At 39.1% G+C, this 27580-nt stretch overlaps 1 protein-coding gene across 16 annotated transcripts in view; it reads right to left on the reverse strand.

Moving 5' to 3' along the window:
* HUWE1 (HECT, UBA and WWE domain containing E3 ubiquitin protein ligase 1) overlaps positions 1-27580 on the reverse strand; it is a 200872-nt gene that overhangs the window by 25337 nt on the left and 147955 nt on the right. For 15 of the 16 annotated variants that reach the window (XM_073227659.1, XM_073227656.1, XM_073227658.1 and 12 more), the window contains 21 exons: positions 26953-27190; positions 26325-26552; positions 24935-25057; positions 24334-24429; positions 23479-23748; positions 22089-22241; positions 18217-18344; positions 17918-17999; positions 17126-17302; positions 16506-16665; positions 15855-16213; positions 13415-13610; positions 12192-12359; positions 10156-10301; positions 9648-9714; positions 8377-8591; positions 5085-5296; positions 4495-4677; positions 1672-1844; positions 1172-1320; positions 355-430 (listed from right to left, as the gene is read on the reverse strand). In XM_073227659.1, coding sequence (XP_073083760.1) covers positions 355-430; positions 1172-1320; positions 1672-1844; positions 4495-4677; positions 5085-5296; positions 8377-8591; positions 9648-9714; positions 10156-10301; positions 12192-12359; positions 13415-13610; positions 15855-16213; positions 16506-16665; positions 17126-17302; positions 17918-17999; positions 18217-18344; positions 22089-22241; positions 23479-23748; positions 24334-24429; positions 24935-25057; positions 26325-26552; positions 26953-27190 — 3599 coding nt within the window. The remainder of the gene's footprint in view (positions 1-354; positions 431-1171; positions 1321-1671; positions 1845-4494; positions 4678-5084; positions 5297-8376; positions 8592-9647; positions 9715-10155; positions 10302-12191; positions 12360-13414; positions 13611-15854; positions 16214-16505; positions 16666-17125; positions 17303-17917; positions 18000-18216; positions 18345-22088; positions 22242-23478; positions 23749-24333; positions 24430-24934; positions 25058-26324; positions 26553-26952; positions 27191-27580) is intronic. The other variant, XM_073227661.1, reaches the window with a different exon arrangement.

Below are 27580 nucleotides of genomic sequence, written 5' to 3' on the forward strand. Positions count from 1 at the left end.
AGAAAGCCCCTGGATTTTGCTGAAGAACTGAAAGGAAAGTACTTTCTCACCCTATAGCCTCTACAGCCTCCTCTAGGCCTCCATGAATAAACACTCTTGATGTACCTGATGTATCATCTGTACTAATTGGCCAGCCCCTGCCTCCCCCATACAGGCAACACTTCAGACCCGCCACAGGTCTGTAGATGGCTTGTGAATTTCTCATCTGTAAGACCATCAACATCAAGACAAGCAGCAATCTAGGCTGGCTATGAGCCCTTAGGCAGAGCTGAGCAAGCAGATGATGAGAAAAAGGGTCCTCCCAAGAGAGACTGAAGTAGAGGAAGAGGCTATACTCAGTTCTGGGGCTCTCACCTATAATTGTACTGTTCCCAGATCCGCCATCCCTCTCAAGCAACTCATCTATCAGGTCTTCCAGCTCATTCTCAACCTGGAGAGAAATAGAACATACATATGGATGCACACAAGTCTATCATTGAGCTAGCACAAAAACCCTAAAAAAAAGCCACCAAGGGAGCATATATTTCTAGGTAAATGTGTGACAAAGGACATTACGTAAACACTACACACTTAGTGCTAAGAGCACAGCAACTACCATGTGCTGCCAATCCACAGACTGTCTGTCTTTCAGATGTGTCCATCCCAGTTATCTGAGACCAGGTTAGCTTATACTGCCCAGAAATACATGCAAATCTCCTTAGAGCTAGCAGCTTAGGGCTGTAGATCTCATTTCTTACCATTGCTACCAGCTCCAGAAATTACAATGCTTTAAGGTCTTTAGAAGACTGCTGTTGGAATGCCCCATTAAGAGCTGGTGCTATAAGTACAACAGTGATGTTAAGGAGCTTTCATTAATGACCAGAGCCAAGTAAATCAAAGACCCTGGGCCCATGGGGCTCAGGCCAGTTTTCTATGCCCACATTTCACCTGTGCTTAAGTTTTCTCATTGGGATCTATTCCATTTCATAGTACATGACATCCTGGCCCTGCCCCTACTCATTTCATACAATTCAAACACATTTACTGAGCATCTATGAAGATATTATCTGTGGTACTCTGCAGACAGCACTGAGGCAAAGCTCTAAAGTACTCACCCACCCACACCACACACCACTTGGGGGTTTTGGTTCAGTGCTGCAATAGGGGTATGCTGGGTGATCTGCCTCCCTACCTGCATCTCTTGTGAACTGAGCACCTCAGGCTGCCCAGCAATCACCACTGAGTCGGTTTCAGCCTCCCCATCCATGATATCCCCATCTGCCACCTCTGTCTGAGTGACATCATGATCCTCCTCCTGTACTTCTGCTTCCCCAGGCTCGCCTGAAACAATCAACCAACCAGCAAAATCATCAAAGGGTGCCTATATGCAGGGCACCACAGGACAAGCATGAAGACAGTAAGGTCCCTTCCCTGGGCAAGTTTGTAAGTCCTCAGTGAATGAATGGGTGACAAAGGAAAAGACAAGGCTACGTGTGAGGATAGCCAAATAAGGCTGCAATTTAAAGGAATTCTTTGTGGGCAGATTCCCACACCGCTGTGACAGATCTCTGGAAGGCCAGCAAGTTACCAGGGTGAAACAATACCAAGCCAGAACATTTGTGATGCCATGCCCATAAAATAAGAGGATGCCCACCCAGCCAGCCCTCCAGTCCATTGACTCTGATTTCCTACCTGGGTCCTGTTGGCTGCTATTGGAGTCCTGAGTGGCTCCCTGGGCATCCTGCTCAGACTTGCTCTTGCTAGAAGCACTCTTGCTGCCAAAAAGGCTACTGGGCTGGTTCACAATCCGTGAAAGTGTTTCCAAAGGCTTCAGAGCAGCATTGACTGTATTGGCCATGTTGGGACTGAGATAAAGGAAGATACAGAGATGGAATGAGCACAGAACTCCACTAAAAGGAACCAAGCCTCACCAGAGTAAGAACTGATCCCAGGAATGGGGCATGGAACGCACAAGATAAGTCTGGGACATCTTGTTTGGTCAAGAAGGCTTTCAAAAGTAACAAAGCTTTAAAAAAGCAGTAGACTCATTATCACAGGCCAAATTTGAGATAATCTGAACATCAAAAAGAATAATGATGGTAATAGACTACAACACATAAAACAGAAAAAGAATCTGCAGCCACAGGGATACAAAAGCAAGCAGGAGTTCTTCACTATAAAAGAATGGCAGCTAATAAACAGGAATGTCAAGCAGAAAATCATCACTTTGCAGTCAGCCAGCAATGTAAGTGAATAAGGAAAGAAACACTAAAATGAATGCTAAATCTACTGAGTTAAAAGTCTGTAGGGCACTGGACATTCCCATAATTTTCACATGAGCTTATGAGCTCAAAGCTTCATCTCATAGATAACTTATTAAATACAAAGGGGAAATCTAACCTTTAACTACGTGATCAAACACCATCACCAATAACGGGACGAACTGGAATATGTGTGTCCTGAGGTGACTGACACAATGAGACAGGAAATCACCACCTATGTAGTAATCTTACCTAAAAAGTTTAATCTGAACCTAACGATAAAGCCTTTCTGGATTCTTTGTAAGAGTCAAATAAAAAACAACACATACATGACAATCAAATGCACTGAGTGATGTGCATTGGGTCCTGGATTAAAATACGTTCCCCTTAGGCTATAAAGACATACTTGGAATAACTAGGGGATATTTGAATATGAAATATATATATTGAGAACATTCCCTTACATGGTATTCTAACCATGTAAGGGAATGTTTGTTCTTAGGAGACACCTGCTTAGGTATTCAGAGGTTAAGCATCACGCTGTTTGTGATGAATTTCAAATAATTCAGCAACTGAAGAGTGTGTGTGTGTGTGGGGGGGGCAGGGCGGGGGTTACTAAAGCAAACAGAACAGAATGCTAACCACTGGTTAGGGTGAGACACATGGTGCTCATTACACTACTGTTGAGTTCGAAGTTTTATAAGCATTTAAAAAAATGATGAGGTTGTATCAAAAGGACAAAGAAGTCAGCTTTAAGAGGCCCCACAGGCCAAAGGTGTAATGAAAAAGATGACTACAGTGATCCATATAATTCAATCATTGATTTTAAGCATCAATAAAAAGTCAAGAATTGATGATACTACTTACAAAATAGAAAACCCCCATTTGAGGTGGTGATTAAGTCTATTTTTGACTTCACTCTGAAAACTGGTGTGATAAGGGAAAAATCATTTTTATCCTGCCTTTTCAAAAGGAACTGGGTTTCAGGGTAATGAGACTTCCCCCTCTTGAACTGGGGCTATATCACAGAAAAATGCCAGCTAATAATGTAGAAGGAGTGACAGAATAAAAAGTTGTCACATCACCAGTATCCCCCAAAGAAATTAACTGATACAGGCAAGGATTATCAACTGGTGTTAAGACCATTAATTAGGTATATGCTTGATAGGTAAGTAGACATTTGTACAGTGCCAAAGTAATAACACAGACTTTTCTAGGAGGAGAAAATAACAATAGCACAGTGACAATTACCACTTCAGTGGTCAATCTTATCACGATTATTAATGGTAGTTCAAAGAGATGTGTCTCCCCATGATACAATATGAGATGTATATCAGCTATGATATATCCTAGACAACAGTGTTTAAATTACTCCACTAAGCCTCTAGCTCAAACTAAAAGTTCACAGAAAATAGGGATTAAAGGAACAAGTTAAACGACACTGCAAGGAACCAAATGGACGAAATCTAGGTGAAATATTCTGTAGGACAGCAGGCCCTGTCACTTCAACTAATTCGTGTCATGAACAAAAACAATAAAATGAAGATTAAAAAATTAATTAAGGATCTGTGTTAGATTAACAGAGACTCAGGCCATAATGAGATGTAATGCAAGTTCCATAAATTGGATTCTGGTTTGGACAAAAATTTCTGAATATGGATTTGGGCATTAGAGAGGATGAAAACTTACTTTATTTTTACAAAAAGTAAAGACTAGTAATGGAAAAAACAAAGAAGCAAAACCCCCAACCCAACCTAGGTTACACAATAGCATATATAATATCATTTTAGTAAAAAATCCATTTTTTATGTTATGTGAAGAAAACCATTAAAAGAGATACAAAAAGGCAACAGTGGTATCTAGGTGGTAGGAATATGGTGTTTACTTTTGATCAACAGTACATTTTATTTAATAGCAGTATTTTTTATGATACACATATAATCTTCTTATATAATAAAAGGTTATTTTTATTTCAAGGGGAGAAGCTTGGAAAAAAAATCACCAATATAGTCCAACTATAATTTAGTTTGCAGCAAATGAGAAAACTAAGGCCTAAAGAAAGTAAAGTGCCTTGCTTAAAAGCCACAATACTAAGAAACCAGGTTCCCACCTACACCCAAACTTTTCCTATCATACCAGCTGGTCACTACTCATGTGGTAAGGATACATGAAGTATATTAAGTAAATAGAGAAGTAAGTGGCATGATTAAAGATAGGGCAAAAGCCTGGGGCTAGAGCTCAGGAATGATTTTACCTAGACAGGTCCAGGCTGTGAGGCACTCTAGCCAGGTCATTAACCAGTCCCTTCTTCAGGAAGAGTCGAATGATATTGTTCATGCCATTGTGCTGGGTCTTGGCTGTGGCACTGCTATAGAAGCTGGAGGTGGAGGGGCAGGACTCCATGATAGTACTGATGATACACATCACTGCCTGAAGTCTGGAAGAGAAGTTTGACACCTCTATCATGTGAATACAGCCCATTCTTAGGCCACATCTTCACTAACTGACTTCAGATAACCCTCCTGCGCCCTTTGTGTTTCCTTCTGGAAGTAACATCTAAACAGGTGAGAACTCACTCCCTGGGTGGTAGCATTCTTCATTTTCTTTAAACATAATTTAAAAATAAAGTTGAAAACTGGCTCAACTTCTTCTTTGTAGGTCCTAGACATACAACAAAAACATCCCTTTGTTTACTTGAAGCACTGGAACTATTTGAAAGGACCAGAGAGAACGTATAGGGTCAGTTATAACCAGACTTTTGTTTAAGTGCAAAGAACACCATGGGCCAAGAATGGAGTAACGGGATGTTACTGGTTATCAGCATAGGTCAAATGTGGATTTTACCTGGCATGTTTCTCTGTACTTTCAGCCATAGCCAGTGCCCGTCCCAGGGCTGCTTTTACTTCATTCACAAGGGCCACCTGGGCATCTGTGCCACTTCCTGCAGCAGCCAGGCTTGCGAGGAATAGGCGGGCCAAGGCAGGTGTGTCCTTGTCTTCTGCATTCTGAGTATGTGGGAGGAGGTGGTCCAGAACAAAAGCTAGCACACTGCAGTCCTGAAAAGTCATTAATCATGACATTTACTCATAAGCTCAATTATGCCATATCCTCTGCACATCAACAAGGTACATGCACAGTGCTGATCCTTGAAATCACCCAGTCAGTGATTATCAGGTTCACTTTACAAAAGAGAAAACCAAGGCTTAAAGGTACAAGCCAAGGGAATAGAAACCCGGATTTTATGCTACCAGATCCCATTGATTTCCCACTATACAGTTTCTATATCTTCATTTAGATAATACTTGGCATTCCTTAAAACATTTTTGTATGCTGTATTTAATAGACCTGTTCACAGCAAACCTACAAAACAGTTAAGACAAGTTCAATATTTTTCCCATTTGAAAGATGGGTAATCCGAGGACCAAAGAAACGTGGCTTGCACAAAGAAGTTAGCCAATGGCAACGATTCAAATATTGATTCCCAAATTAGTGCTATAATCCCTTTTGTATTCAATTAAATTGTAGTATTTACTGACACCTACAGTGGGCCAACACCCCAGGCTAGAAGATGGCAGGGGTCAAATGAAAAACAGCATAGTCACAGATAGATACACAAAAATATTTAATGTGGAGTTACTTGAAACAGCAAAAAAAGGCCCAGTGGCAGGAAAGGAAATCAAACCACTTTTCTTTTTCTCTAACAATGATTTCTGCCCTGATAATTCCTTATCTTATAAAGAAACTTAGTTCTTCTCTCATTCAAGTAGATTTTAGATCAAAATGCATTGACAATTATGGAATTAGAGACAATGACTACACGACAGTGAATGTACTAAATACTATTCAACTGTACACTTTAAAATGCTTAATTTCATGTGAATTTTACCTCAGTGAAAAATACATTGAAGAATTCTAGAGTCTGGGAAATTAGATAAGCTGACCTTGTTAAGACAGGAGTATTAGAAATAAAAATTTCCCTGTAGTGAATAAAATACAAAGTTAAAACAGTTTTTTGAATAAAAATTTAAACAATATTATGTGGTGCTAATTAGTAAAAACTGGAAAAAAGCCTTGTAATTTGGGAAAGCATTGTGACCACTTGAGTAGAAAGGATGTGAAATTAGATACCTGGGTTCCAGTTCTAGTCCTGCTATTCTGCCCTGTGGCTTTGGGCAAGTTATTGACCTGCTCTTCCGTTAAGGGGAGCAGTACCAACAACCTTGCAGTGCTGAGGTGAGGATAACCAAAAGTAATTTGTAAAGCACCTAGTAAGTATCCAGTAGATCACATGACATACATTAAGCAGATACTTAATAAATTTGCAATTAAACGTCTTATTCCACAAGTAATGTTGTTATAAATTGTAACTACAACTGGCATAATGAGTAAAAGCTTTGAAATAAATGCCTAATGTCTATGTAACACATATAGTCAACAAAGGACTTATACCAAGAATATATAAAGAACTCAATATAACACAAGAATAAGACTTAGATATTTCACAAAACAGTATATTCAAATATCCAATAAAGACAGAAATTTTAACTGGAATGCAATACTACTACAAACCTAATAGAATGACTAAAATGAAAAACAGGAAAAATACCAAGTGCTGGCAAGGAGGTGAAACGATCTGAATGCCCCATATGCCGTGGTGGTGATATAAATATGACACAACCATTCTGGAAAACTTTTGTCATCATTTGCTAAAGCACAACAGACTATCAATTCACTCTTAGGCATATACCACCCAACAGAAATGCTTATATATGTTCACCAGGGTATGTATAAGAATGACTGTAGCAGGATTACTTTTAATACCTCCAAATGAAATACTACCCAATTTTCTATTAGCACTAGAATGGAGAAAGGTTGTATTATATTCACGTAATGGGATTATACACAGCAATGAAAATAAACTACAACTATATACAAAAATGAATCTTACAACATTTTAAGCAAAAGCCAAACACAAAGGAGTACCTACTTTAAAATTCGATTAATATGAAGTGCAAAACCAATCTATGGCAATAGAACTCAAGATAATGGTGACCTATGGGCCCTCAAGACAAGGGCAGGATGCAATGAAGTCATGCGGAGGTTGCTTTTGTGGCATCTGTAATGTTTTATTTAATTTCGGTGGTGGTTGTCCAAGAAAACTTAATGGATGAATCATTTAGGAGTTGTATATTTTTTAATGTATTTTAAAAACTTCAATTAAAGTAAAAACAGCTTAAAAATGGCAGTTACTTTCACAGGTTCTTTGTCTGCAACATTATTGCCCTTACTCTATTCAGTCCCTTTATTGCTTACTAACCATAAAATTACTATCTGACTCCCGAAATGGGGTCCCCTTTATGGAAAAAACCCTCCTTGGGTGCCCCCTTTCACATATATGGGAACATAGTCTCTTAAAGTGCTCTCTCACTTGAAAAATCTAACCTGAAGATATTTCCAGATCAGTACATATAAAAGTATGACTTCATTTATTTTTCCACAACTGGGCATTTAGGTTTTTCTTATATTCTATATTACCAGTACTGTTACCATATCTGGTGTCTTTGTATAGGTATGAATACATCTGGGAGATAAACATTGATATTCTTATGTATTTGGTTTATTCTACTGTCCTTTAGACACCTTTACTTAGTTGACCCACAGATACCTCTCAAATTCCACATTGTGTCTTCAAACCATTTTCTCTTCTAACATAAAAGGAATAAAAGAACATAAAACAAAAAACATCTGAGTCCTTGACTTTTGCTTTCATTCTCCAAATCCAATTCTTGCCCATTTCTACCTTTAAAATATGTCTTCAACTCTTCCATTTCGCTAACCGCAAGATCCTCTATTGCCTACGATTACTGTATCAGATTACTAACTGGTCTGACTCCAATCTTGCTGTTTGCAGTCTCCACACTGCAGACCAGGTGATTTTCTACAAAATAAATTAAGATAACTGTATCCACTCACTACCTGCAATATGGTTCCATATCATGGAAAAAAGGCCTAGCTCTTCAACACACGCCTTTCACCACTGGGCTAGCACGCATGGGTTCCTAACAGTGTCTGACACATATAGCAGGTATCTAAATGACGACAGTATAAAATGTTAAACAGAAGCTGAAAATATTACCTCTTTGATCAACTCAGACTGGCCCACAGTATAGCTGTAGTTGGCAATCAGGGTAGCAATACCAACATAGGACCTCACCAACTCTGCCAGAAGACGAAGAATAGTGGAGGTGGGCATTAAAGGTTTGCTGCCCTTGCCTTTCTGCTTGCCTTCCTCAGAGGCCCGGTCCCCTTCTTTATCTTTCTTCCCATCCCGAGACTCCTCTGGAGTTGAAGCTGTTGAGAAAAAGCCCAACATTGGTTTAATTCCACATTGGAATATTGATGAAATCAAGCATTAGGTGGAAAGAATACCACTTCTCTTCCACTTTAAGCCACTGGTACAAACTGAACACCTTCCTCATATTGCAATGGAAGAACAGAGAGCTAGGATGACCCAGGTCTTAGATAATCGTCTATGGATTTAGTACAGCAGGGAGGCTTTGCCCAACTGTTCGCACATCATCCATCATTTACATTCTCTTATACATAGTTTTATGTTCCAGAAACACTATACCAATGGCTATCCAACTGCAGGATGCCTCCATTCCAGCAGTCATATTGTATTACAACTTTGTAGGTCTCTCTTACTAGATAAAATTCTTTAAGTGCAAGGAATGAATCATTAATTTTGGTGTCTACTATGGTCTGCCACATAAAGGGCACTGAAGCTTCCCTTGAATAATATTGCCATCACCCATATTATACACTACATAGACAGTAATTCCACCAAAATGAGTTACTTTTACTTAAATAATTACTTTACTAATTGTTACTTTTTGATTGTCTCCAGACATCAGTCCGCTATTGAGTACAATGTGTCCTAACTTAGATCTCAAAGATCTTTCCTACCCAAGGAGAAGCAGCTCTTGAAAGGCCCCATTAGAATTCCTTCTACATGATGTTTCACTAATTCTTGGTGAGTAGCCAATGGGTTCAATGCTAGAAGGCAAGAATCTACCATGTAAATCTTATAGCTAACAATTGTGTCATTGGCACCAAAGCCCTATAAAGCAGCATGGAAGCCACCAAAAGAAATACATGGGGTGGCTTAAAGAGTAGACCTAAAGGATGTTTTCATAGCAATGATTACTGGGTTACTTGTGAAGTTAGTTCCATTAACTTCAGCATATAGAAACACTTCATTTATAAAACACTGAGTTCACAACCCTAAGTTCACTTAGACAAGTAAATGTGACAATTATCCACCACCCTCTGCCCAGGACACCCAGTTTCTTCAAGCTGTCCTCTCAATAAATGAAAACAAAAAGAGGGACAAAGGCGAATGATTACCTTCTCCTTGGGATGTCCCAGATGTGGACGTCTCAGTGGATGAACCATCTGCAGCAAAGACCTGACTCTATAGAAGAAGATAACTCCTGAGCCATTATTAATTTCAAAAAGAGATGTCCTCAAATGACAGGACTCCTTCCTTCCCAGGATTCCCACAATTAGGTTACTGGTTGTGAATGCTACAGATTTTCTTTGGCAATCTTTTAACCATCTTTCCCCTGTATGTACTATAATCTGTGAGAAGCCATCACTATGAACAGTGAGTGCGAGATTGGGGGTCAAGGACAGAGGAAGATGAGAATGAAAAATCAATTAAGGAAACATTTCCAACCCAAGGTGAGAAAAGAGAATCCTAGAGACACCTCAATTTTATCTTCATTTTTAGGACAACAGATAATTTACTGAGGCATCAAAGTAACACCTTTGAAATTTCCCCAGCATAAACCCTAAATAGGAATAATACACAGGTAACAAAAAGGGAGAAGACGACAGGTTGGAATTGACTTACATTAATGGAAAAACCTGACTGTGTATCAAAATCACTGCTCTGACGAGTAAGTGACCGGTATTGCTGGTATACATCATCACCCATGTCTTGCAGGAGCTGGCCAACTTCTTGGGTCATACCTCCAGGTTTAGAATCAGATTTGTCTGCTAGAAAAACAAGAACAAAATGATAATAATTGTGCAGTGTTAAAGCTTATTCTGTAGCTTGGTCAATTTTACCTCAAGTTGCTATAACTATTTACACAGTGATATTTGCTAGGCTTTCCCTTAAGAATTAGAAAGGTGGCGAGGATGTGAAAAAGGGGAATCCTACACCGCTGGTGGGAATGTAAACTAGTACAACCATTATGGAAAGCAGAATGGAGGTTCCTCAAAAAACTAAAAATAGAAATACCATTTGACCTGGGAATTCCACTCCTAGGAATTTACCCAAAGAAAACAAATTTTCAGATTCAAAGACATATGCACCCCTATGTTTATTGCAGCACTATTTACAATAGCCAAGATATGGAAGTAACCTAAGTGTCCATCAGCAGATGAATAGATAAAGAAGAGGTGGTACATATACACAATGGAATACTATTCAGCCATAAGAAGGAAACAAATCCTACCATTTGCAATAACATAGATTGAGCTAGAGAGTATTATGCTCTGTGAAATAAGCCAGGCGGAGAAAGACAAGTGCCAAATGATTTCCCTCATTTGTGGAGTATAACAACGAAGCAAAACTGAAGGAACAAAACAGCAGGAGACTCACAGACTCCAAGAAGAGACTAGTGGCTACAAAAGGGGAGAGGTTGGGGAGGGCAAGTGGGGAGGGAGGGAGAAGGGGATTGAGGGGACATTATGATTGGCACACATGGTATGTAGGGGATCATGGGGAAGACAGTGTAGCACAGAGAAGACTAGTGACTCTGTGGCATTTTACTACACTGATGGACAGTGACTGCAATAGGGTATGGGGGGGACTCGATCATATGGGTGAATGTAGTAATCACAATGTTGCTCATGTGAAACCTTAATAAGGGTGTATATCAATGATACCTTAATAAAAAAATAAGGTTCAATTATAAAAATTAGAAAAGGAGTATAACCAAGCGAGCATGGTTGTAAACCTCATTCTATCACTAACTAGCTTTGTGACCACAGGTAATTTATTTAGTCTCTTCACTTTCCTTAGCTGTCACTGCCAAGATATATGAACACAGCTGAAATTTTGGGAGGGCAGGAAAGGATATGTGAGGTGGGATAAAAGTTCTATGGTTGTAGGAGAAGTAAGGAGCTCTATATGGATCAGAGTACTGTATGGATGAACAGCAAAAAAGTAAAGTCTCAGATAGTCTTGACTTTTATTAAAGGCAGAATTCATAAATTTTTGGCAATTTTGTGGGACCTGTAAGTATGTCCTGGATAAAATTGATAAAGATCTTAATGGAATAGAAGCTTGGACTCCAAGCCAACTCATTCTGGACTTTCCTGGTACTTATAAGCAGCACCTTAACGAGGAATAAGGAAAGGTGGATTGGGATGGTGGTCTCTGAGGTCAGGAAGCTTACCCAGACCTTCTAACATTGTTGCCAGTTTTTCGGGCAATAAAGATTTTTGTTTGTGAGAACAAAAACATTAAAGGATTTCCTAGTATTTTATTTTTCAATCTGCTCACAAGATGCTATTATCTCCTTTTTAATCTTTGTTCATTCTTCCCTCTGTATGGAATGTACTCTCATATGCCAGAACTCTTAGCAATTTCCTCATCCTTATCATTCAAGACCTATTTCAGTAATTACTTATTCTGAGAAACTTTTCTAAAGGTCCCACCCCCACCATTTCATGTGCCTTGTCCTAGGACTCACCACTGTCTAGACATCTGTCACACTGTATGACTATTGTAACTACTAGCTTCTTTAGAGAAGTGAATTTTGTCTATTCATCCTGATTACCAGAGTGTGGGTACATAGTGAGTGCTCACTAAGCCATGAGTTGGTTGGAATGACCCAGGCCAAGTGACTAGCCTCCTGAGACGGGCTAATTACATACCTTCCTCTGGAGCATGGTATGCAGCCAGGGCATTCAGCATATCGTAAATCACTTCCTTGATAGTATCAGGAATGACAGGCAGCGGAGAGGGCTTCAAAGGGGTTGTCTTCACCAGCTGTACGGCATTAGGGCCTTTAATTCTAAGATTCTCAAATTCATCATCTGAAGCTAAGTCAAAGTGATACAGAAAAATCATTCAACACTGAATCAGTATCTACCCTTGGTTTCTGATAAAAACTCAGACAGGGGCTTGTATAATGAGTGGAACAGGAGGCCATTTAAAAACAATGTTGAAGTAGCCTACTAGCAAATTTGGCATTTACCTTCTCTAAGTCCCACAGGATTTAATACAACAGTACCAAACAGTAAAGAGTATATGGGCTTTGGAATTGCGTAGACTTGGATTGGATTTGAAATCCAACAAACCTCAATTTTCTCATTCTTGAAATATGAGGATTAAATGAGACCATACATGAGAAATGCCAAGCACAGGGCCAGGCACATAGCAGGGGCTCCCAAAATATTAAGTCCTCCTCCCAGCTTTTTATTTGGAAAAAAAGAAGAAAAGAGAGAGAGAAAACAACCCACAGTCCTACAGAAAAGTTGAAAGGTTAGTATAATAAATATCCATATACTTTTAATCTAGAATCACCATTTGTTTACCCCTAACATGTCTACCTGCACCTCCTAAGATCAAGGGTATTTTCTACATAACTACAAGACTCAAAATATTTAACCCAGATACAATTATATTATCTAATACAAAGTCAGTATCCAAATTTCTCCAAATATTCTTTATCTGGATCAGAATTCCATCAATGTTACTGGTGGCTCTCTCTCTTTCTAGTCTCCTCTCATCAGTGAGATCCTCCTGTTTTTTTTTCCTTTCATGGCATTAATATTTTTGAAAAGTGTATGCCAGTTGTCTATAGAATGCTTAAACCATTCACTGTATGTAAATCCTGTTGCCACACCAAGATCAGTTCTCTGAAGGCAAGGATTAGATGGAAATGAGTCCTTAGGATTCCTGGAAGGGATTACCATAGGAAAAGACCAGTGAGGAGCTACTGAAGGACCTCTGTATTGACTCAGATGATCAACCAGCAATTGCCCCAATGTTGGCTTCAGGAGGCTTTCCAACTTACAGATCTCTTCACAGAAAATCTTCAATTACACTAATTACAGACTTCAATGTCTCAAAGACCAGGAGAAGGGAAACTCACCAGTTCCTGAACCTCGAGGAGCTGGAAGGGCAATGCGGATACAGCAGTTGGCCACTTCTGTGAAAATGTCTGGATTGCGGCATGCAGCTGGCCCAAGGACACGAAGGATATAGTTGATCTCCCGAGAGCCAAGGCTGCCAGATACAACACCAGAAGTAGTGCTACCAGCTCCACTTGTAGCTGCTGAGCGAACAACCTAGTAAAGAGAAGGAGAAACACTGCTGATTAAAGACCACTTTCTAGAAGTATAATTGCATTCAAGGAAGTTAGAGTTACCAAGGATTAAAATTCCATCCAAGATCTGCCTCAAGACAGTGGATGAAAGCTTTAGAATTCTGGGAGAAAGATACACTTGGTCTTTTAAGTCCTATCCCTTCCCAATTCAAAAAATGTCACTTATAAAGTTACAGCATTCAGCATATCCCAAAACTATCAATTATTACACCAGATGGCATGTGATCTTCACAGAAATAGGGAGATGCACCTAGACGATCAATCATCCTTCCAGATTATGGCTCCCATATTTAAGGGCCAGCACCTAGCCTTCCCAAATGCTGTCCCAATTTTAAACCAGAATGGATCAAACTCTAAAAATATGTAACATGGACATCCACTTTGTGTATAAGAACAAAACTGAATGTTTCCCTTATGCCTCAAAGTCAATCATCAGTCTCAGACAGAGAGGCACTAGAAGTATCAAACTGTTCATGTATTGTCTGCGTTGACACCACCAGGCTTAGACATCACTATGCTTTTGCTCTTCTCATGAAATGATTTATCAATCATGGGAAATACAAGATAATCTTACCAAACCCATCATGCTCTCTAGTATATTAATCCCTGTATCTTGACTGTCAGCCTGCAACTATAAAATCACTCTCTTTTTAAATATAGAAAAGTGTACTTTCACTATAATGAATGTGCCATAATTTATTTATCCAGTCCTCTGCTGGGCAATTAGACTGCTAGTTTCTTGATATTTCAAGCAAGTCTACAGTGAACATTCTTGTATATGTACCTTGGCATACTTTAGTTACCAGATAAATTCTTAGCCATAGAATTTCTAGGTCAAAGGATATATTAGACTGACAGTAACAAATTGCCTTCCAACATGGTTGCACCAAATTCCACTCCTACAAAAAAGTAAGAGTATGCTTGGTTCCCCATACCCGTACCTGCAATGGATATAATCAAGCATTTTTATTTTGACAATTTGATAGGTTAAAACTGCCACTGGTCTTCCTTTACTCCCCATACCCACAAATACAATTTCCTTTAAGCTTAGGAAGTTTTCTCTCATCCTACAAGAAGCTGTATTTTTTCTCAGCAGTCTTTAAGTTGTGTAAGCTTTAAACATTTTAAGTGTTTTATTCTTAAGTCAGAATCTTGTCTGTATACAGTTGTTTCTTCCCTGTTGGGCCATCTCATGACTTTCAATCAGTGTACATGCTGCCTTTAACAGCTCTCTTTCTTGTGCTTTTGTTCATGTTAGGTGATATCAAACAGGCTGGGTGATGAGCTATCTGAAGAATTTCAGATGTATACTCACACACACACACAGACATATAAAGTGGTACCACTTTTCTGGCAAGCAAATTTTAAAATATTTATACCTCTTGATCCGATTTCCAGGAAATCTTCTAAGAAAAAACAATCTTAAATGCAACAAAGCTATGCACAAAATGCATATTGCAACACACTATTTATAAATGTGGGGAACAATGTACTAAGATAGGAAAATGGAAGTGAAGCAACACTCACACGATGATTGCTGACAAAGAATGAGCAGTAGGAAATAAGCCCCCCACCCCTCCGTCAATGTCTTAATTTTTTCTGTTCACTTTGTCATTTCTTCCACTGCTTTACATATTTCTTAAAATAAACACAGAAGCCTCAGTTTTCTGATCTGCACAATGGGTGTCTGTAAAGAGCTTATCACAGTGCCTGGCATATCATAAAGATTCCAAAAACTTTCCCACTTTTACAATATCAAAACACAGTATTTGGAAACCAGGCTCTTGGGTTATTGCATGAGAAATTCTCCTAAAAAGGGAATGACCTTTAAGACATGAATTTTGCAGAAGGCATCCTAGTTTATTTTTAGTTTTTGTTTCATGAAACCTGTACTGCCAGAGGGAACTTTCTAGACAAGAGCTATTACTATAGTAAATTTATAGGTAAAAAAATTTTTTTTCTAGTTCCCTTTTAATTATAGTTATTTATTATTCCAGTATTTATTCTAATTATCTAGTTATTCAATGGGATAGTCTACCATACCTAAGCAAGCACCTGGCACATAGCTGGGCAATTTTTCTGAGCAAAGCATATAGTCTGTGTATCTAGCTATATACCCTATGAAGAATCAGAAGTCTACTTGTTTTGAAAACAAGAAAAACAAAGATATGATGCTAAACTGGCATCTGACACTAAGAAGACTCACCTTTTCCATTGTATGACGGAGGGTGCAGGGATCTTCAATGATGTGTCGTAAGAGAAGGGTAACCAGGGGAGTAAACCCATTGAATCCTGAGCTCTGGGTCAAATTCAAGATCATGCGGGTACTCTTCAGCTCTGCAAACATCATGGCGTATTTGTGGTCTCGGGTGAGCCTCAGGCAGAGGCGGAGGGTGGCATGCAAAGTGTCTGGGTCCACAGGGACTCCTAGCATGCTCACGCAGGCCCGGATTAAAACGGTCACCATATCCTCAGTCAGGCCTTGGATCAGGATCTCCCCAATTTTTGTTTCTTCCAGGCTCATGTCCTTTTCAGTATTTGTACTCTCTAGGACCGAAGGGGTATCTACAAATGGGAAAGTAAGAGTTCAGACAGTTTAACTTGTCATTTTCTCCTATACCTCTCCCCTCGTAAATAACCAGTCAAGCATTTGGGTCCTATTAAGAGAAACATAGCAAATGACAATTCTAAGACTAGATGAAAAGGCATATAAAAAGCAGGACTGTGCATCTTTAAATCACTGAGCAATCTGATGTATAAGAAATTACAATGAAATCAATCAGAAAACTTAAGCCATAAAGGCACACTAGCTTTATGTAAAACATTCCTTTAAAGATTCAAAATAAAAAGTGCGTACCATTGGCTTTATTTTCTTTACGTTTGATATCCATTTCTTTGCTTTCTTCTAGCGTCTTCTCTAGTTCCTGTCCATTGCTGTTTTTAGAGTTTTTATTAAGACGTGGTACCCTCAGGAGAGTCAGCATGACAGGGCGCCGGTTCCCTGTTTCCTCATTAACCTAGGAGTTCAAGCAGGTAAGAATGTCTCTACCAAAAAAAGAACTATAGGGGGTTGGAACTCTAAGGCAGAATGTTGCAGCAGGAAGGAATCCTGGCAATGTATCTCATCCCTATCACTTATAGAGAGAAAGCCTAAAGGTTCCCAGAAGGAAAGTGGCATATCCAAGGCCCTGCAAAGAACTGTAAACTTTCCAAGGGAGCACACACCACCATCCCTAACTACTCCCTAATCCTTGACTGTCACTTAAAAATCATTTCCAGATAGGACAGCATCAAACTGTCACAGACTCATGATCTAACTAACAACTTTAGGAAAACTCAGTTCTCTGAAAACCATACCCATTTAGTAGTGGTAATACTATTCCTTGTAACATGTCAGGACTACTGGTTCAGGAAGAAGCAAACCAAAAGGAATATCCATCTTTTCAATAAACTTTGCAGTCTTGAGTGAGCACATACCTGCACCATTGTAGTGAACTGCACAGTGTATCTTCTTCGGCCTGCAGTGAAACGCACACTTGTCTCTCCAGATTTCCACGCAGAATCAATAGTGCTGTTGTTGCTGGCACTGTAACTACACCAACGCCCAGAGCGGTCATCAAACCAGCGCCAGTTGTTGTTGTTGGACTGTAGGTACTAAATGTGAGAGCACAATTAAAAAAAAACTTTGTATAAGATTGTTAGAAGAAACAGTAACTTCATCAGTGTTCACTGCTAAGGTTAACCCAGTAAAAAGAAATAATACTAGACATTTAATATATTTTGAGAACTGAGAGAGAAGTTTTTGTATATATTAACCCTCATATTCCTTAACCTTTGCATAGGAACAAAACTCTCTATACCCTTGTCTTGCAATACTCTGCTCTCCTTTTGTTTCCAAGTGTTTTCCAAAAAAAGGGAATATTATTTTAGGTGTACCAGAAGAAAGTATCTTTTTGAGAAGGTACTGAAATAACGTGACATATATAATTTTTGTATAAGAAGCACTTGGTTTTGGAGGGATTGATACACAATTCTTCACATAATGCAGGAGCACTCTTCCTCTGGAGATAGCACACCCCTTATCACCTACTTTCAGGGTTTAGGTCCTTTAGCAAGAAGCTCCATTAAGAAATATTTCTAATACCCAGGTCAGAAGAAAAATCTAGCTATCAAGGTCCCTGAAGAGATTTATCCCCTGGTCCACTCTTCTGACATTTTCCCTTCAAGAAGCTAAGGAATTCTGCCATCCATATACACGATATTATGTACCTTAGTCATTTGGGCTCTCCTTTTTGAGGAGATGGCTGTCTTTTCATAGAAATCAATCAGGAGCAACACTGGGGTGATCCACCTAGAAAGGAATAATTATTACTCTGGGCAAGATAGAAACCTGAACAACATGGGAACTCATCTTGATTTCATCAGGCATCTCACAATTTTCAAACCGCAAAAGGTACAAAGATCTGCTCCACACATGCCCCAGAAGTACCCGATCCAGACCCTAAACCCAAGGGCCTAAGTACCAGAGGGAACAGAAATGAAAGCAGGAGAGACAGAGGGTCACTCACTTCGGAGTCTGGACCTCCTTTTGCTCCTTGGCAGCCTGTAGGCAGGGCTGAACCACTTCCAAGAGTTTGATTAGCACATTGAGGATGCCACTAGATTCAACCACCCAAGCACAGGGTAGCTTCAACTCCTGATTAATGAAAGAAAAATAAATACCAGCTTCCACTCAGGATCAAGGATTAATTAGCACAGTATAGGAGAACACAGGGGTGAACACTAACAGAATTGTCTGAATTCAAATTCTACCTCCACCACTTACCAGCTCAGTGATATGAGATGAGTTATTTAAATTCTCTAGGTCTTGGTTTCCATATGGGTCAAAGAAAATAATGACGTCTAACTTCATGGTAATTGTGATAGCTAAATGAGGCTATTACGTGTAAGTACCCAAAAGAGTGCCTGGCACATTACTAATTGTTTAATAAGGAAACTGTTATTCTTAACATTAATATCATTAAGGATGGTCATGTAGGCTACATAGTCTTAATGATACTGAAATTGAAAAGCTTCTGATTTACAGGAAACCATTATAATTTTTCAAGGAAGATGAATAATAGAACAGCAACACAGTTAATGATATCCTTATAGGAGCTACACTGGTGTTACTTACACTACGAAATCACTGGAAGAACAGGCATACCTTGTTTTATTGTACCTTAAAGATCTTGCGTTTCTTATAAATTGAAGGTTTGTGGCAACCGTGTGTCGAACAAGTCTGTCAGTACCTTTTTTCCAGCAGCATTTGATCACTTAGTGTGTGTGTCTGTGCCACATTTTGGTAATTCTTGCAATATTTCAACCTTTTTCTCTGTTTTTATATTTGTTATAGTGATTGTGATCTTTGATGTTACTATTGTAATTGTTTTGGGATGGCACAAACCGAGCCCGAAAGATGGTGAACTTAGTAAATGTTGTGTGTGTTCTGACTGCTCCACTGACTGGCTGTTCCCTCTTCTTCCTTGGGCCCCCCTATTCCTGGGACACAACAATATCAAAATTAGGCCAATTAATAATCCTAAGGTGGCCTGTGTTAAGTGAAAGGAAGAGTGCACATCTCTCATTTTAAATCAAAAGCCAGAAGTGATGAAGCTTAGTGAGGAAGGTGTGTTGAAAGAAGCTAAGCCTCCTATGCCAAACAGTTAGCTAAGTTATGAATGCAAAGGAAAAATTCTTGAATGAAGTTAAAAAAGTGCTACTCCAGTGAACACAGGAATGATAAGAAAATGAAACAGCCTTACTGCTGACATGGGAAAGTCTGGTGGTCTGGATAGAAGATCAAACCAGACACAACATTCCCTTAAGCCAAAAAAGCCTAATCTGGAGCAAGGTCCCAACCTCTTTGCAATTCTGTGAAGGCCTAGGAAGAGGAGAGAAAGCTTCAGAAGAGAATTCTGAAGCTAGCGGAGGTGGGTTTTGTGAGGTTTAAGGAAAGAGGCCATCTCCAAAACATCAGTGGGTGAGGTGAAGCAGCAAGTTATCCAGAAGATCTAGTTAAGACAATTAATGAAGGTGGCTATACTAAACACTTCTTCAGCAGAGACTAAACAGCCTTCTATTGGAAGAAGATGCCATCTAGCACTTTCATTGCTACAGCTTCCATAGGTAGAGAGAAGTCACTGCTTGGCCTCAGGCTGCAAAGGACAGGTAACTCGTGTTAGCTGCTAGTGCAGCTGGCGACTTTTAGGCTGAAGCCAATGCTCACTGACCATTCTAAAAATCCTAGGGCCTTTAAGAATTACTTTAAGCTAAATCTACTCTGCCCCTGCTCTATAAATGGAACAACAAAGCCTGGCTGACAGCACATGTGTTTACAACATGGTTTACTGAGTATCTTAAGCCCACTGCTGAGACCTACTGCTCAGAAAAGAAAGATTTCCTTTCAAAATATTACTGCTCATTGACAATGTGCCCGGTCACCCAAAAGCTCTGCTGGAGCTGCACAGTGTTGTTTTCGTGCTTGCTAACACAACACCCATTCTGCAGCTCATGGATCAAGGAGTCAGTTAGACTTTCAAGTCTTGTTTAATACATTGTGTCAGGCTATAGCTGCCATAGATAGTGATTCCTCTGATGGATCTGGGCAAAGTAAATTGAAAACCTTCTGGAAAAGATTCCCCATTCTAGGTGACACTAAGAACATTTGTGATTCATGGGAAGAGGTCAAAATACCAACATTCACAGGAATTTGGAAGACGTTGATTCATCCTCATGGATGACTCTGAGGGGTTCAAGAGTTTGAGGGGGAGTGGGAGAGACTGCAGATGTGGTGGAATTAGGAAGAGGACTAGCATTAGAAATGGAGCCTGATAATGGGACAGAATTGCTGCAATCTCATGGTAACCCTTCAGCAGCTGAGAAGTTGCTTCTTAGGGATGAGCAAAAAAAATGGTTTCTTGAGATGGTATCTACTCCTGGTGAAGATGCTGTGAAGATAGCTGATAAATCCACATCAGAGTTTGAGAGGACTGACGCCAGTTTTGAAAGAATTTCTACCGTGGGGAAAGTGGCATCAAAAAGCACGTGCGTGCTTCAGAGAAATTGTTTGCAAAAGAGAATCAGTTGATGTGGCACACTTCACTGTTGCCCCATTTTAAGAAATCACCATGGCCAGCCCACCCCACCCTTCACCCAGTCGATCAGTCAGCAGCCATGAACACTGAGGCAGGACTCTCCACCAGCAAAAAGATTACTACTTGCTGAAAGCTCAGATAATAGGCAGCATGTTTTTAGCAATAAAGTATTGTTTAGTTTTGGTATGTATATATTTTTAGACATAATGCTATTACACACTTATAGTCCACAGTTTATTGTAAACATAACTTTTAATATGCACTGTCAAGCCAAAACTTTTTTGATTCATTTTATTGTGGTGGTCTGGAACTGAACCCACAATGCTTCTCAGGTATGTCTGTGATTTAAATGTCCTACAGTAGGTAATTACTTAAATAAACTAGGGACTAAGAGAAACGAATACAAAACTTCTTCAACATTATGATCCCAATTGATTAAATATATAGTAAAAGGACTAGAAGAAAATACAAGACAGTTACTTGTAATTTTTTAAAAGGGAGGGCTCATGAATGATTTTCTCTTTACATTTTAATGAATGTTATTGGGGACCTCCAGCATTTACCACTTTGCAACCTTTCCTACAAGTATGTATTCCTAGGTGCTATATAGTAAGAATCACTACTTCCATCATAAAGGAAAGCCCCAGAACTGCAGACACACAATTTGACATGTACTAGATTTATCCCCCAAGTTGCTAAAAAGGACTTAGTCCATCTAATTCAGTTTTTATTCTTAAAGATGATGAGCTACAAATGTAATAGTCACTTACTTGAAGTCAATAATTCCTATTTTGACTGGAACATGACATGGACAAAACACCCTTTTGCCTCAAATAATCTGCTGACCACATATGAATGAAGAGTCAGATTCTAACTGAAGCCAATTACCCAATTTCCATATTCTACCCAACTTTCTGTTTGACAGGTTTTGTCAGAGAGGCCCAAAGTATTTGACAATGAAACTATATAGTCATCTTAGATTCCTTCTTTTAACTACCACCCCCCAATCCTCTAGGACTCAAGTTAATCAATTAACATTTTTTCTGAGAAGCCCTTCTCTAATTATCCAGAGATGATGCATATGCCCTCCCTGAACTCAGGTAAGATTCTTTAAACCATTCATGTGGTAAAGAACACTGTATTTTGTACTTAACTACGTGCATTATAGCCTATCAGAAACTGGGCTCATGAAATGCAGACCCCATGCCTTACACTTCTCTCTACCTTCTTCAATGTCTCAAATGGCAGGTGTTCTATAATTCTTTGATGAATGAATCACAGAGACCAAAAGCTCTAAACCTTACCTCAAAAAGCAGTGTTAAAAGCAAGATTCTAGTAGCCAAATTGGAGGCCTGGGGAAGGGTGGCCATCTGACTGATCCACTCTGACACTGTTTTTGTGTCGCTTGTTGTAAGGGGAAGAGCAGCTTTTATCAATACATCAGCAGCTTCCCACACCTAATAAAGCAGAGAAGTGGCCAAGTCAGGTAACTGTAGATAAAGTATGATGAGGTATGTCAAAACATTCCCAAACCCTATAAAATACTCCCTCTACCCCCAACTCATTCACGGAGAGTGAGTAAATAGTAACACATTTACTATAGGGATTTAGTGTCTGTATTAAAACAAGATGTATGCTACAAAGAGTGCCACTAAAAGATTACTTACTTAGGCTATATTACAAGAAGCTTGTAATATAAATATAAATTCTTAAAGGAAATGAATATTTAAAAAAATTCTGGTGCATATAGTCAACCCTACAAAGGTTCTACAAACTTACACTTTCATCAGCCATCTTTCACTGCACCAGATTATCATTAAAAAACAAAAGACCAGAATGTTAGAAACATTGGTCTTGCTTAAGTTTGCATGTTAAATTTCCTGTAATAAATCTGATATAATTGTTGTTTTCTATTAAAGGTTTTAGTTTTCTTAAAGTCATTTCTATAAGCTCTTAACATAGATTAAAGACATCTAAACCTTGGTCATAGCTTGTGGAAAAATGGTTTATCCACTTTGTTTTTTACTTCTGTGACCTTTCCTTATACTTGTAAAGTTTTATTTAAGTACATTACCTTCAATTACTTCCTGTTTTCTCAAGTTTAAAAAATATGTAAAGTAAGATTCCAATGATTTAAATATGTAAATACTAAGAAATTGTAAAGGAAATGCAACCAAAATGTTAACTGTCTATCTCTTTGCGTAACGGTATAGGACAATTTATTTCTTAACTACTTCTACAAGTAGCACACATGTATTTCACAATGAGGAAAAACATTGCTCAAAAAAACAAACACAGGTCATGATTATTCATGAGGAAGGGGTCTTGTTTGTCATAGTGGTTGTTATATAGATGAAAGGGGAAAATATTTATTCATTGTTAGTCCAGGGGGCTTAACTTGGCTCAAGAATGATACATTTTGGACATTTTAGATGAGATGTAAGAAGAGATGCCTAGAAAAAGAAATCCTGGCTTTTCTCCTTTCAAAGACATTTTTTTTTGTGAGGTAGCTAATTCACTTTTTACAGGGAACACTCAAGGATGAGTAAGAATATCAGATCTAAAGAGTTCAAATTGAGAATATATCCACATTGGGTAAAATACAAAAATACTAACATTTTTTAGAAATCAGGTTTTAATAGATGACAGGAAAACCACTTTACATACTCCTTTTCTGTCTACTAGAGAGCTTACCTGATTGACTACTTGCTTCAGAATCATGTCTCGATAGTCTGCTCCATTACGCTTGATTGCTGTCATGATCAAATCACACACCCGATACACGGTGTCTGGCAGCTCATCAAGAAGGTGGAAGCAGCCTGGCAACATGGTATCTGTGAAAGTGTGGAGCTCGTCTTGCTCCAGTGGATCAGCATCCTGGAACTTCTCTAGACATTTAGCCTCTTCCTCTTCCTGCTTTTCCCGAGCTTTCCGTTCCTCCTCTTCCTTCCGGCAAGCAACTTCCTGGAAGCAGGGAAGGAAGAATGGTAGCAAATTGGATAGTTGAAGGAAGAAAGATAAGAAGATGCTAGGAATATATTTGCTCTACCATATTAACACTTTCTACCTTTCTCAAGCAGGTGGTATGTTCATCAGGGTGTGGCAACGAGTATGAGGGCAGCCACACAGACTAAGGGAAGACAGGGAAAAGCAGAGTGGAAGGACACTTCCAACCCCCAAAGCATGGCCAATTTATTTGCAGCATCCTACATCAGCTCCCACGTAATCACTGTTCTCATATAATTCTCTGCCAATAAAACTGGAGTAACTGTTATCTAGGAATAGACAGCCAAGTTTGGCCTAATGGGTACTACCAAGTACATTTTGTCTCTCTTAATTGACATGAAAGATTAATACTTCATCTGCTTCACGTGAAACTTCAGGTCAATATATTGTAGAGCAGTGATACCAAGGTTGGTATGAATGAGTACTCCCATGTCTTTCTTTAGACTTTAATTCCATCAATCACTTTGTAGTAGTAGCAGAATGTTCACTAAAATACTAAGATTAATGTGTCAGACCCTTTTGGATGCTTCATTTCCTAGTTACCTCAGGTGACTCAGCCCTCTGATCCATTGGGATATCCTGTCCCAAAGACATGGCAATTGCTCTCATCATCTGGTCCTCTTCAGACATACTCAAATCCTACAGAGCAACAACAGAAAGTCCAGCAACTACACACACCCAATCTCACAAGAAAGTAGACATCCTGTGCTCAAGCTTTAGAGAAGAAGAGAAGAGGCCTCAAACACTGTTCTCTAGAGCCAAACCCAACTAGGTTTACCTGGTCAATAAAAGAACAGAGAGGGAAATACCACAATGAAATTAAGTATAGGAAGGAGGCTTCAATACGACCACTTTTACTGCATCTCATAAAAGAGAGGCTCTCCTATTGCTTTCTGACTGTGGTAACTTAAGAGTTCCTCTGCAAACAAAGGGCAGTAATTTCCATGGTTGAGAGATAGGAAACTTCTGTTCATTGCATTATTCTAGAGCTGAGAGCTACAGCTACCACAAAAGAAAATATTGGCATAGAGAGGTCTGAAAATGAGAAACAGTTTATGGAAGGGAAGATCAGTAATAGCATAAGAAAAGCACATAAGCAGCCAAAACCAATGCCCTGAAGATTAAAGCCCCTGACCCAACTTACCCGAACAACTCCTCCCATGATTGGAGGAGGGTGGGTTAGAAGGTACTCTGTAGCCTGCTCCATGGTGCTGGTGTTCAAAAGGGCCTCCATGGCATGTTCCCTTGTGAAACCCATGTCCATGAGCTACAAAAAGAATGCAGTATCTAAGAACCACAGTAGAAATCCAAGTGCATGTTAAAAAGAAAGGAACCCTCTCAAGATGGAAACAAATTTTTCTAACTTCATATGAAATGACATTCACAAGCTAAGGCAGTTAGGTTAACATGAATGATCTATTCTGTTTGGTGCTTCCAGAGCATTCAAACATTACAGCTACACATTGTGGCAGGGATCCAAAGTGATTCTCAATTCCATCTTCAAAGAAAATGGGGCTAGATGGTTATTACCATTAACAAGATTATTCTAATTCAAAGATTGAGATTCACACAGAGGCAAAAACTGGTCCCATTTTTCTGGAAAACTGGCAATAGAATAAGAGATTAAAAACTAAACCAAGAATCTTGTCACTGGGAAATAATCTTGAGATATACAGAAAGGTATGTACAAAAAAATATATACCACAACTTTACAATATCAAATAAGAAAATTAACATCCAGCAATAAAATGAAAAAAAAAACAACTCATTTTCTTAAATAACAACAGTAAAATTCTACATACTGCATGAAGTTAACTATGTAAATATTAGGCATAGAACTGATATAAAAAAGGACAGTAACTATCTTGTGTGGAGACATCATTCACACCTTTAAAAATATATTTTGCTGTATCTCCAAATTTCCTTAAAGTAAGCATTTATTGCTGTTAAAATAAAAAGTGTGGTATGTATATAGAAGACATATATGAACAGGACTCTAGACACAAAGAAAACACACATACATGCACACAAATTCCCAGAGGAATATGCTAAATGCTCTGAGATCAAAATGTCAGTATCCTAAGTGCTTTTGTACCCCGCCACTGCCACTTCTAGCCTCCAATTTTCAAAATGTACCTTATATTTATTTAAAAATGAAAAAAGTTTTGTGAGTAGGGTTTCAGAAAGCAAGCTCTTGTTTAATAAATCTGGGTCACAATATGCCTTCCCTTTATACTTCACAGATTAATCAGAAGTAGCCAAGGACAATTTGTCTCCAAAGAACAGGGCAGCCACAGACTACTCAGAATACTATAAAAGAGTTCCAATACTTAACATGCTTGGGAGGACACAAATCTTTTACCTGTTAGGAGCATTGGGAATACATTCCAGCTTTCTCAGGAGAAAAAATAAACCTGTCTGTGTCCTAGCTAGTAAGACCAGGCACTTAGGGCATGTAAACTCAGAAATCTCACAAGCATTGCATTTCATCATGTGCAAGATCTGGGCTCTTGAGTGTGAGGCCTGCACTCTACCTGCTGCAGTTGTTGCTGGTTGACTTGAGGTTCCCGGCGGGAGCCACCTTCCTCTTGCCCTGGATCCTCTTCTCGAGACCCCTCTTTCTCCTTGCTCAGTCTCTCTCGAATCACAGGTTCTCCTCGGAGGATGTGGCACAGAATGGCCAGCATGGACTCAGCCATTCGTCCACCATATACTTTCAGTGGTTTCCGGTTCCACAGGTTCTTGATGCAAGTAAAGGCTGCCTGTAAGTCATTTGAAAAGCTGTGTGAAAATCATTTTCTCTCAATTCAAAGCCTCAGGAGGAATAATTGTTCCAGGACTTATGGGACAGTACTGCAATCAGTGCCAATGACAAAATACTAGATCAGTACTGAGGGGGGTGGGGCTAAGGAAGCACAGAGAAGGGGCATTTAAACCCAACTTGTAAGTACCAATCTGAATTTTACACTTTAAATGTTTATATTTACACCACAGAAAATTCTCAAATGGTTTCTATCCCCTTCTGTAAGGCAACCCTATCTGGGAGTAGGATCCAATGGTTTTCCAACAATCAAATTATTTCATCAAGAAGGACAAAACAGAGTGGGAGCTACCTAGTTAGCATGAAAAACTCCTCTTGGTTTTAGTATGCTGAATACTCACTTTCTGAGTTACCACAAGGAAGCGGAGAGCACTGAATTGTGGAAAGTTCTGGACACCTCCAGGCAGTTTGGCAGGCAGAGAATGTGGAGATTCAAGCACCGTGGTGGGGTTCACCATCTTCTCCACCAGCATTAGCCAGGCATCTAGGAATTCTCCTGTGCCATCAGGTAAGTCTGAATGTTCTAACCCCTCAGCAACAGGAACTTTGCCTCCCATGGACAGAGCCCAATTGAAAGTTCTAAATTCCAATAAGAGGAAGTATGGAGACAGAATATTAGTATTTTAGATTGGGGGGAATTAAAAAAGTTTCTAGTCTGTACAATGGCACTACATGTTCCTCCTCTTGGAGCTACTGCTTCCAATCAGTCCAACCTTTTATTACCTTTACTTTTTTGGGGTTTTTATTCCAGCTTTGCTGAGGTATTATTGACATATAACATATATACATTTAAGGTGTACAATTTGATATACATACTCATTGCAACTGACCACATCTACGTTTACTTTTTAAAGCCAAAATAACCAACCAACCAAAGCGAAACTCAGCTTAGACTCTTTGAACCAACAGAAGCAGAAAAATGAACATATTCAGAGAAACAACAGAAAATGACAAGTCTGTTAGAAAAAT

This window comes from Manis javanica, chromosome X (assembly GCF_040802235.1).
Source record: "Manis javanica isolate MJ-LG chromosome X, MJ_LKY, whole genome shotgun sequence".
In the NCBI taxonomy this organism is placed as follows: domain Eukaryota; kingdom Metazoa; phylum Chordata; class Mammalia; order Pholidota; family Manidae; genus Manis; species Manis javanica.